Source organism: Mchenga conophoros, linkage group LG3 (genome assembly GCF_057382185.1).
Source record: "Mchenga conophoros isolate Kocher_MC1m ecotype Shallow Benthic linkage group LG3, M_conophoros_male_GT1.1, whole genome shotgun sequence".
NCBI classification, from domain to species: Eukaryota; Metazoa; Chordata; class Actinopteri; order Cichliformes; family Cichlidae; genus Mchenga; species Mchenga conophoros.
The window spans coordinates 40,769,225-40,781,547 of record NC_140528.1 but is presented as its reverse complement, the minus strand read 5'-3'; the positions used below and the strand labels follow the sequence as shown (position 1 = coordinate 40,781,547).

The 12,323-nt window shown below is 38.8% G+C and overlaps 1 protein-coding gene and 1 pseudogene across 1 annotated transcript in view; one reads left to right on the top strand and one right to left on the bottom strand.

Annotated features, from left to right (window-relative positions):
• LOC146578653 (uncharacterized) overlaps positions 1-12,323 on the bottom strand; it is a 563,460-nt pseudogene that overhangs the window by 435,535 nt on the left and 115,602 nt on the right.
• The window catches only part of LOC146578658 (uncharacterized), an 11,365-nt gene continuing 5,232 nt past the window's right edge, over positions 6,191-12,323 (top strand). Inside the window, exons 1-3 of the mRNA XM_085268830.1 lie at positions 6,191-6,650; positions 7,805-8,167; positions 8,420-8,773. Coding sequence (XP_085124956.1) covers positions 6,581-6,650; positions 7,805-8,167; positions 8,420-8,773 — 787 coding nt within the window. The 5' untranslated portion in view covers positions 6,191-6,580. The remainder of the gene's footprint in view (positions 6,651-7,804; positions 8,168-8,419; positions 8,774-12,323) is intronic.

Below are 12,323 nucleotides of genomic sequence, written 5' to 3'. Positions count from 1 at the left end.
GCCTCCTGGTCCCCGGATTTGAAAGCGTTGTTCCTCGTTCGAATAAGTTGTTGAACTCCGTGTGTCATCCAGGGTGGATTATTAGGGAACACACGGAATCGTTTCCAAGTTGTTACATTGTCCACACAGAAACAGATGTAGTCCAAGACAGTGGAGGTGTAACTGTCCAATGCGACACGATTGTCAGTGTCCTGCACCTTGAATACATCCCAGTCTGTGCAGTGGAAACAGTCCTGCACAATGTAAAAGCTACTCTTTTATTAGGCCTTAAACTCTGACCTGAAAGGAAATAATCTGCTTACTTTTTTCAAGTAATGAGTAAAGTACGAGATTACTATTGCAAAATGGTAATTAGATTACTGTTTCTTTCCCGTAGGAATGCTGCGTTACTGCGTTACTAAAATCATGATTTTTTTGCGAGAATGTCTCATGACAGTGACGTAAGCGAGTGTGACGTTCGTGGCAACAGCTATGTGCAGATCAAGAATGGATAATATAACGAGTGCTGGAGAGAGTATGAGCGTGCAGCGTTTAAAGCGTGGAAGTACTGACCTTACTTTACGTTTGATTCCATAAAAAGTGACAAAAACATTAGTGTCCTCTGTTCACTGCGTGGGAAGAAAACTTCTTTTTACAGCGGAAAAAAACCCTTAAACTTCTGAACAAGCACTAGCAAGCTAAACAGATGAAAACAGCAACAGGACCACTGAGTCTTTGATTATATTTATTTTCTGCTGTGTTTTACTTGCATCTATTTGAAAGACTGAGTGTAAACACAAAAAAAACTATTTTATTTTATGTGCTGCAATGTGCACAAAATAGGTTTAAATGTTAACAAAATTTCTTCCAGTCAGAGAATGTTGCATATAATTAAATTTTTGCTTGATGCAAAAAGTTAAAAGATTAAAACTAATAAAACAAATTTTAAAAAGAGACTTTTTCATTTGGTTACATTTTATGTGATGGATTCTGCAGAAAGTAGAATTGGGCTGAAAGATCTATCACTTTATCACCTATTCAGGTTGTAAATCGTGTTTTTAAAAAGTAACTAATTACTTTTGAAAATAAGTAATCAGTAAAGTAACAGGATTACTTTTTTGGAAGTAATCAGTAATTAGTCACTGATTTTTTTTTTTTTCAAGTAACTTGACCAACACTGGTAGTGTGGAACTGTAGATAGCATTGTACTGCTAGCAGGCAGGTGTAACTGCAGGAGGAAAATAATTAGTAAGAAGCAGCATTAAAGGAAAAGGCAGCGCTAACTGCTGTTTAACACATTTTGGTAATTATAGACAAAAAGCAGAACTAGGTGATGGACTTGTTGTATGTCAAGACTCTGTATATAATCACTCACACCTTATAGGGATGAGGACAAGTATAGTGAAAGAAACAAAATCAAAGTGTAGCACCTTAAAAGGAGGGTTAAGAAAATTAAAGGAAGGAGGAGATATTTAGTTCAAAACTGTGTATGAAGGGCACAGCAACACAGAGTACTAAAAAACAAAAAAAATAGGGGCTGAATGAGGAACTTTGAAAAAGTATAAATGTAACAGATCGAGGGACTGCAAGGCTTTTGCACTGTGCTTATTCTCCCTTGTACATGGAACAATAAAGAAGCTGTTGAAATGAAGAAGTCTGTCGGGACAATAACTGTATTGGTAAATCTTGTTACATGCTTTTGTTTGCTACCTGCTGAGTTTAGATACTAGCTGATTAAGCTCAGAAACCTTTTAAAAAACAATTGGGAGCTATGAGAATGTAGGATGTTGTTTTTCTTATATTATTGTTCCTTATAGTGTGGTTTATGTTTGTTCTACAAATGTTACTGGTGATGCTCGATGTGGTTAGCCAACCCCTCACAGCCATATTACAATAGGGGGAGGTATTAAAATACAGATATCTGCTTTGGTTATATTGAAATAAGCATTTTTAAAAGCATTACATTGTAAATGAAGTTACATTTACTGTGGTAATTAAACTCAAAGAGCTCCATCTAGTGGACATACATAAAACTTGCTATTCCAGTCAGTCATCAGTCTGTTTCTAAATGTAGTTATGTAGTTTGACCTCATGGTTGCAGTGAACAAAAGTACAGACTAACATATTTAGGAACTTTAATATGAATGATTTTAAATACCTTAAGAAGATTATTTCTCTTCTGATGAAGATCTATTCAAAGGGTGTAATATGAACGACAGCAGGTTTCAAAAGTCATGCTGAAATTAATCCAGCACTATTGATTTCTTCAGATGAGCCAAAACACAAATGCAGCTCAATGATTGCACTGGAATCATTTGTAATCTAAACAGCTACTTCCTCTGGTTCGTAATTTGATGTCAAAAATTATTAAATCAACTGTGAGGAGGTTGAAGTGATTGAGGATAGAGATGAAAAAAGTACTTAGAGGGAAGAGAGCTTGTTGAGAAGATGTAAGGAATACTTTATGGAGCTCATAAATGAGAAACTGAGACAGATAAATGCCACAGGTGCCCAGTAACAGGCTTAGACTATCATATAGAGATTGACAGACCATTCAATTTATTGTCTTTATTTATAACTGGCGTTATCGTTTCATTCTATTATAGCAGACCTTCCCAAAGTATGGGGCCCGCCCCCTAGGGGGGGCGCAGAGCCACGCCAGGGGGGTGGGCGCGGTATGAAAAGGGGGGGAAAAACAAAACGCTTGGACACTGTTAGCACGGGCGCCTATAGAAACACAAAGCAAGAGATGAAGCATAGCTGGATATGTTTCCAAACTGACTTCATTCTAAGCCAAAGACTAGAAAATATGTTGACGCATATCTTCCCTTTGGCTTCACCTGCACAAGTGCCGAGGTAGGTCTCCCCTGCAGAATTGGTTTTCCCTTTGTTGGGAGCAGCGCTGGGCTTTTCAAATCACAGACAAACAGTATCCCACATTCTTGAGTTTTAGTTCACAAACACTTGTTGTAATGACTAACTACTCCTGACATTTTGGAGATGTTAGCTCTTTATACAGTAAAGGTACAGCGGGATACAAATAACATCGGGCTGAGATTTGTTCCCCCGGTTCAAATCACGGAGAAACAGTATCCCACAGCTGTTGATGTTTTTAAACCTATTTTGCACAGAGAGGCATTTTTGAAAAATGTATTGATAGCAATGTTGAACATTATTACGCAGGGAAAAAAACAACTACACGTAAAATAATCACATCATGACGCCTCTGCCTTTCTAAATGGAGGGACAGTAACTGCACGTGTAAGCATGTAAAACCTGCAGATAGTCAGATTAACAGTATTTTGTCTCTATCTGCAATTCATCTCATGTAAACAATAACGTGGCACACAACTTGACATGAAAAAAAGGCACATACCTTTGACGTTGCGTGACGAACTCTGTATTCCTCGTCCACATGTAAAAGCAAAAAAGGAGTTTTAAAAAATCTCAGTTTTCGGTGATTCGAAACGCCGTTTACGTGTGGACGAAACAGCTGCGTTTTCAAAAATACCCATGTAGGTGTGGACGTAGCGTAAAAGAGTTAGTAGTTTATTTTCTTACTACCTGTAATTTATTGCAGATTACTTGTATTTGCTTGTTGTTTACTAAATGTTTGAGGTGTGAAATAAACCGCAATGGAGCAAAATATGGGTGTGTGTGGTTGGAGGATGTGTTTGTGCGTGCGCGTGTGCACGTGGGGGGGGGCGCGAACATTTTTCTGTAAAACAAAAGGGGGCCCAGCAAAAAAAGTTTGGGAACCACTGTATTATAGAATCTTACAAGAAAGAGGCAAAATTGTATTCCATTGTGCTTTATTAGCTGCTTCGGTGAAAAACAAATCAACAACGGAAAATAAAACACCCAAATCATTGCAAAGCAACACTGGAAATGGAAAACTGGAAAACAGTTCAGTTGATCACTTGACTGCTTCAATACAACCGTTTGGCATATATATGCGGATGTTTCGTGGCTGTTTTGATATCGCTCTCTCTTAACCGATCAAATCTCGCTGTGGTAGCAGCTTTAAACTCGGTATGACCCAGGTTGATAGAGGGTGCACAGTCTGGATCGCATTCCAGCATTTTGCAGGCTTGTTTTCCTACAAAACACAAGAAACTTTAGCCCGCAAAGCCACAGTGAACAAAGCAGCATAGCGCAACGAATTCAATTCAAATCAATATAAGACTTATTTGTAACCTACATGAACAATTATGTTATGATAAATTATGTAATAACTACAACAAAACACTTACCTTTGTGGAAATGCTTGGAGCAGACTAACATGTGAGCGGGAGTGATCTGGGACGTTATATTTGGTCTTTGAATGGCTGCAATCCAGACCATCGGTCGGCTCTTTGTTATTTCGGAAACATGGCTGAACAATTTCTTTTCCACTACATAATCCGATAAAAACCATCTCTTTACCCGTCAGCTTCCCGTGGCTTTCATGAAACCAGCTATTGCAGTTAATAATACAACAGCTTCTTGCCATTTTTGCGTTTCTTTTTATCGCTGTGTGACTGTTTTCATGTGAAAGCCTGCATGCGCTAGTACCGCTTGCCATGCGTTCCCAGAATCCTTTGCGGTTTTACCCCGAAAATGACATATTTTCAATCTGTGATATTATAAAAGTTAAACCAGAGGCTGAAGTAGTCCCCCACTCCGACCACTGACATGCAGCTACTGGTCTCCAACTGGTTCTGCCAGCACCTCAGATACGAGGATGTCCACATATTAACAAGGTTTTCATTTAAATTTTTTTTTGGTCTTGTTTTTCCCCCTCAGCCAAATCACTGTTATTTACATTTTTGGTGTAGATTTTGTTTTGTTTTGTTTGATACAGCCAGATATTTATCTTTTATATTTAAATTTTTTTTAATCATTATTTATTTATATATATATATATATATATATATATATATATATATATATATATATATATATATATATATATATATATATATATATATATATATATATTTTTTTTTTTTTTTTTTTTTTTTTACCACATATTACATCAACTAGGATTTACACCTATCTTATTTTATCCACCATAAAACCCATACTTGAAAGATGTTTTCACAGTTCATGTTTATATTTTTTGGACCCAAGTGTGGACACAGATGAGGAGACAGAATAATTACAACAAAAAGCGAGCCTTTATTTGGCTGAGACTCAGGAACAGAAAACCAAGTGAGAACAAAACTAAACCTAAACCTATACTGGAGGAACTAGAACTGACTATGACTTAATATGATTTGGTACAGGAGCATAAAAGAAGCTATGAAGTATCTATGAAATCCAGAAACATCATGAAAGACCTGTGGCGACAATAAGGATGAGATGGCGTGACAAGGAACAAATGGAAACACACAGAATAAATAAACAAGGGGTGATCATGGGAAATGGAAACAATGAGGAACCAGCTGACACAAATGTACATAATGGCAAAACAGGGGAAGTGAGGCTAAACCAAGAAACACGGGACCTTTCAAAGTGAAACCGAAACATGGAGACTAGACATGACAACACAAGCTTAGCATAACTAAAACACGTGACAGACTAGACAAGAACCCAAACACAGAAACCAATAAGACAATGATAAATAATGGCTGACTTTAACCTCAACTAAAAGTTAAATAGTTAAATAAGAATAACACATAACCCAACAGTCATATGACCTTCTATGTGCAAGCACTTTGGTGACTGTAGGAAAGAAAAACTGTGACTAGTTGAGAGGTGAGAGAAGGAGGACAGGATAAAGACATGCTGTGGAAGAGAGCCAGAGATCAATATCAAGTATGATTCAATGCAGAGAGGTCTATTAACACATAGTGAGTGAGTGAGACAGGAGACTGAAGAAGAAATACTTGATGCATCTTGAAAATTCCCAGCAGCCTACGTCTATTGCAGCATAACTAAGGGAGGATTCAGGGTCACCTGGTCCAGCCCTAACTATATGCTTTAGCAAAGAGGAAAGTTTTAAGTCTAATGTTGAAAGTAGAGATAGTGTCTGTCTCCCGAATCCAAACTGGAAGCTGGTTTCACAGAAGAGGAGCCTGAAAACTGAAGGCTCTCCCTCCCAAAAAGGGGAACTGATCCATTTCTAGTTCCTAAAACTTGTCACAATTCCTTGTTTTGTAAAGTTTAGATGTCAAAAACATGTGACAGAAGAGAAATATCCATTGCAATGTCACAGTACTAGAGTGGCAACGAGGTTATATCTGGTCTTTAAATCTGCTGAAGTAAAGACTTTAAAGCAAACAGGATCAACAGAAGAGACTCAGCCTCTGGGCGGAGCCAAGACAGGGAAGATGACACTCTCCGTCTCCTCTTCACCTGCAGGACGATAGAGACAGAAATGAAGAGAGAAAAAAACGCACATCACTACTACTACTTTGTGCTACGGTAGACTCAACTGAAGAGAAAGAAATGCTGGCCTCTCTGGACCATCGCAAGAACAAGCTAACTGATTACTGGTATCACACTAAGAGACTTTCAGCTTTCTTTAAAAACATCAGATTTTAAGTTCAGGGATTTTGTAATTGTTGAAGAATACCACCATTTTTTTGACATTTATTACACTTTAAACGAAGGAGCAATGTCTGCTGTAACGTCTGCATTTATCTGCTGGACTTTACTGTCTGTCTGCCTCTCGTTTGTCTCTGCAGGTGAGATTAAATGTCAGATTTATAAATTATTAACACTCTTCAAGGATTCTGTTCATTGTTTTAAAGGTGTGTTTAACTGGGCTGTATGACCTGCCACATCTGCCGAGAGTTAAAGCTGAAGGACTGATCTGAGGTCTGTTTCTTTTCCAAACATTTCTGTTAAACCAGAAATGTGGGAGGAGGAGAGCTGGGTCATTTAGCTTGTGAACACTCTGTTTACCTGAGCTTGTCCTCTCCTCCTGCTACACCTGCTTCATTTCCTCAAACCCACAGTTCATTCCTAAGTTCACATCAAAACAAATCTGGTTTTTCCTACTCTGCACAAGTTTGTGTTATTACAAAGATAACAAGTGAGGTTGAACCAGCAGTTAGTCATTAGTGGGCTGGTACAGTAAACTGTTGGCAAAAAAATCTTCAATTAAAAGCTACTCATTGGGGAAAAAAAATCTTTACTTTTAAACTAGGTCGAAAAACCTAAAACCTCAGTGATAAAGGTGCCTTGATGGAGGTAGTACACTTCCTCTGTTAACTCTGGCTTCTTGCTTTAGGCCCAGTGAGTGCTAAAATTTAAATAAGGTGTTTGACTCATCATTTGACTCTTCTTCCGCACAAAATTGATCATTTGAACACTCCTGACACCAAACACAAGAACGGATGATTGATCACGCAGTGCTGCACATGAGAGCAATTTGAATTTTGGTGCAACATTAAACACTGGTTTCAAATTTAAAACTATCCTATTGGCTGATGAACATAGGCATGATAATTATGCTACTTTGTATTCTGATTGAAGAAAAGTTTATTTAGGTGACTGAATATTGTTGATATCAAATGTCTACAAAAAATCTGACTAGCTTCAGAATATGCCTTCTGTCACTTCCACAGCAGAGGTTTAAAAAAAAAGCCAATGAAGACCAAGCATAACAGTGTATTTATAGACTAAATAATAAGTAATTATGAAACAGTGGTGCTGTAAGTACAGTAGCCCTTCATTATGTGAGTTCACACAATATTCCTTCACTAGACAGTCAGTCATTGACTGAATGTGCCCCTTGTGTTTGTCTGAAGCAATGTACAGTAAAAAGCTCCCTGATCTCCCGGTAGCTCAGGTTGTTCGTTGATCTCTTGAACCCCTCTGTTGTTTCCTCTTTCAGTAGAAGAAGTTATATTAGGTCAGACTGGAATGACCATCGCTCTGCCATGTCAAGTTCCAAGCAACAACAACCCCATTGTAGCTGTGGAGTGGAGCAGACGTGACCTGGAGCCAGAATATGTCCTTTTTTACCGGGACAATAAGCTTGTTCCAGATTACCAGCATCCGTCTTTTAAGAACCGGGTGGATCTGCAGGACAGACAGATGAAGGGTGGAGACGTGTCTTTGATTCTGATGGATCTTACTACTGATGACGCGGGAGCATACGAGTGTTACGTGGTCCAGAAAGGAGCGAACCACAGCAAAACAACGAGTCTGGATGGTTACTACATCAGAGCCACCTACCTGACTGTTTCTCTTCAAAGTGAGTTGGTAGAGTTCAGTTTGTTTGTTGTCTGATGTTTCTGAGGTGAACAAAGCTTGGATCCTTGTACTTGTACCTTATACTTTAAAACTGGCTACAGCCTGTAAAAGAGAGGTGCATTTGTAGACATCTGTTGTTGAGAAGAGATGTCTAGGTTGCCATAGCATCCCCTGTTCTTTTCTGTGATTGGCTGCTGCTGTAGTGATCAGTTAGTTCTTTAACCTCTGTGCTCTATTTTGTTTCTTCTTTCAGACCACAATAACAACATAATTATTGGGGGAGACACGGCCACTCTAGAATGTCAAGCTCCAAACAGCAATGACCCCATCATAGCTGCATTATGGATAAGACCTAACCTGGAGCCAGAATATGTCCTTTTTTACCAGGATGATGAGATTGATACAGATTATCAGCATCCGTCTTTTAAGAACAGGGTGGATCTGAAGGACAGACAGATGAAGGATGGAGACGTGTCTTTGATTTTGAAGGATGTGACAGCTGATGACTCAGGACTCTATGTGTGTTACGTTGACCAGAGAAAAACTAAACAAGCCTGTCTGGATATTCACCCCATCAGCATCACCTACCTAACTGTTGTTCCTCCAGGTAAGTTTGAGTTTTACATGAAGGAGGGGTTCACATGAATAGGATGAGGGACCTATATAATCTTCTGTACCCCACATTTACACTGACCATGAAAAAATAGCATGCCATGCCATGATTAGTGACTCAGTGCTTTATTTCGGTCCAGCTTTGTCTATCTGCTGGTAGAATTTCAGGATGCCAGCCACTTCCTCTATCTGCCAGTACTACGTGCCGTGCAGGGGCCTGTTCTTCCATGATGGTTCATGGATCCCCGTCCTTTCTTCTTTGGCTTTCTGGTACCACCAGTATTGGGGAGTAATGGAATACATGTACCAGTGTTACGAATTTAAAATACAAAATATGAGTAACTGTATTCCATCACAGTTACAGTTTAAAAGAGTGATATTCAGAATACAGTTACTTTTTATTATATATATATTTATAGGTATTTTCCTGTTTCATATATAGGCTATGCCCTCTCTATTTTTGGTGATTCCACGCCGGTAGAACCTAAACAAAACACGCATTAACCTTCCTCTTGTGTTAGCTTTCTGTTATCATCTCTTATGTTAGTGGGTCGGTTTTGACCCATGAATTAAATCAGCTATAAAATATACTAAAACAATAAGTTATCATCCAATTTGTTTCTCATCTCTTGTTTACCTTATTAGGCTTCCTTATCCATGAAAATGTTGGTTTTAATACTTTTGGTGTGCGCCTCTGGGTCTTTTTTTGTCACAATACCCCTCGATTTCAATTAAAAAAAATAGTAAAATTAACCTCAAGAGAATCCTATTAATAAATAAAAGGTTTTTGTGTTACCTGACTATTATTGAGGGGTAAAGGACACATCTCTTAAATAAATCTGTTTTATTGATTTTTTAATTTTAATATTATTAACTAAATAACATCTATGGTGTTACGGGTCACTTTCGACCCATTGATATTTACATCAAGAAAAGCCCAAAAATTTTTTTTTTTCAGCAGTAGACCTTTAATATAAACTAAAAAACAAAGAAAAGTCCACTCCTCCTTTGTTTTGGTTATAGTCGTGGGTAAACCTGGGCTTTTTATCACGTCCTGATGATACAGCTGTGTCTTTGTGAAGTTTCCTTTGTGAAGTTCTTGTCCAAGGTCATATCTGGTAAAAAAACAATAAAATAAAATATCACAACTGATATTGTGATCCTGCAGTCCAGTGGTCATATTGAAGACTACACATTTTCACTGGTTCTTCTCAGGGATGCCACTCACAGCTTTGACTGTGAAAATCTGTACATTCCAGGCATAGTTGGTTTTTGCATCACAGGCTTCCCAGATTTTTCTGCCATATATCCCTGGCTTACTGGGTATGTACTGCCGGAAGGGGCATTTTCTTCAAAAAGTGGACAAGACGTTCATCCACTGTCAACTCTGGTCCTGGGATGAACATCAGCGGAAGAAGCTGTATCCATCTCTCCCAGACATCCCTGATGAGAGCAAGCTTGTCAGACCTCAGTCTGCTCTGTCAAATCTGAGGACTCTTGAATCAAAATGATATCAAATGTGTGAAATGACATCGTTGCCCCCAAAAAAAATATTTCTGCCTGTTGCGTCCCATAGACTATCAGTGGGATCATTGCTGCATCTGTACACTCAAGCAAGAAGAAGAACACCAATGAAAGTATCCAGGTATTCCTCATAACTATCTTTCCACATGTCACCATGGACTTTTTTTTCCTTCAAGGTCATCATCATAGTAATAATGATCCTTTTTAGTGACAATGGCATAAATAGCTCAAAACATCTCTTGATGTCACTGACTTTGGTCAGAACAAACCTTGTGATTCCAGGGGTCATTTTGATGACATTTGCAGCAGCTGGCCTGTCATGAACATAATGAGGTACTGAGCTCCAAAAGATCTTACCATTTTTGGACTTGAATCTTTCAGCCGGAGTAGCTTCAGCACCAGCGACCTCCAACTCTGATCAGATGTGTCTGTGTCTTCTGGATGATAGTCCACATTGTCTTCCCCCTCAGAAACCTGCCCATCTGAATCATTATGCTGCTCTGTGTCCTCTCCTTCATTTTCACCAAAAATATGATCCAGAACTTGGCTCACTGTAAATCTTCTTCTCATTTTTGTGTGCTGCAAATTGGAAATGTGCAATCTGGAAGTCAAATGGCCACTCAAATGAGTGAATTCACCTCAAATGTCTTGACATGCCCGTCTTTGTTTTGTTTTGTTTTTGTGCAGGTATACTGCAAAAACACAAAAAATAAGAATCCCCTGAAGCTCATATGATTAGGAGAGGAGCTTGCTGTCAGTGTGTCAACTGACAGTGCACTTATGATTTCAGTTTTGGCTCTAATTATTGCTTTATACTCATAATATTATAACTGGGTCAAAACCGACCCTAACAACACAAAGGTCATAATTTAAACTAGGGCATTTTATAATTTAGTGAAAATATTTTTTTTTGTTTAATTTTGTAGAAATAGAGGTTGCTGACAAAGTCAAAAAGCCTTGATACAATAAACAAATGTGATTTTTTTTTTAATGCATTTGAAATTTAAAATGGGTCGGTGCTGACCCTAACACGAGAGGAAGGTTAAAAGGCTCTAATGTCTGTGTCTCAATCTGGCGGCCCATGTCACCTCTACTTGTGGCCCATGTAAAGGACGTGAAGAAATGTTTTAAAAAATTATTATTCCAAAAATGATTTAATATGAAGACAATAGGTAGAGTGTTACAAAAAGAATGTAGCCTCATGGGCAGTGTAGTCCATGCTGCAGGGAGAACGGACTGCCATACCAGTTATGTGTCTGTGAGAGAAAGGGAGGGAGAAAAAGGATAGTCAAAAAGTACGAGTTGTCACTGAGCAGAGACGGGAGGTGGAAGCATGTAAATATAATAATAACCACTGCAGCCAAGAAGAGTGCCTGACGATCCCAGTTGTAAGTAAGCTATTAAGACTCGACTGTACACAGTGTTCGTGTTTTCCTCCGAAACAATAAGTTTCGTTGGAGCAGCCTTTCAGCGCCTCTCTCTGTCTCTCGTTAGCAAAGTTGACCCAGACACCAAGTAAAGCTAGTTTTCAGCTACGAGCCCGACACGGAACCCACCGTATTAGTCAGAGGTCCCTTTACTACGGTTCGGAGCCGCGGACCTTCAGTAACAGTAATAAATCACAGCAATAGTACATTCACGTAGTTGTAAACAGCATGATAATATATTAAGTAATCCAAAGTATTCAGAATACGTTACTTTCATTGAGTAACGTAACAGAATACGCTACAGGATACATTTTGGGGCATGTATACTGTCATCTGTAGTGGAATACATTTTAAAAGTAACCTTCCCAACACTGGATACTAGAGGTATTAACTGAGCACACGGTCAGTTGGGGCCATCTTCCTGATTTACTCCTGGATGTTTGTTGTCTCATCCTGGACTCTGTTACTGAGTCTCACCAGTCCCTGGCTTCTTTCCTTCTTCTTACTATTCAGCCTCCGGGTGCTGGACCTGGGATGAAACCCTCCATGAAGGAGCTTACATGTCTTGATGTCACTGGCTTCCATCTCCTCATT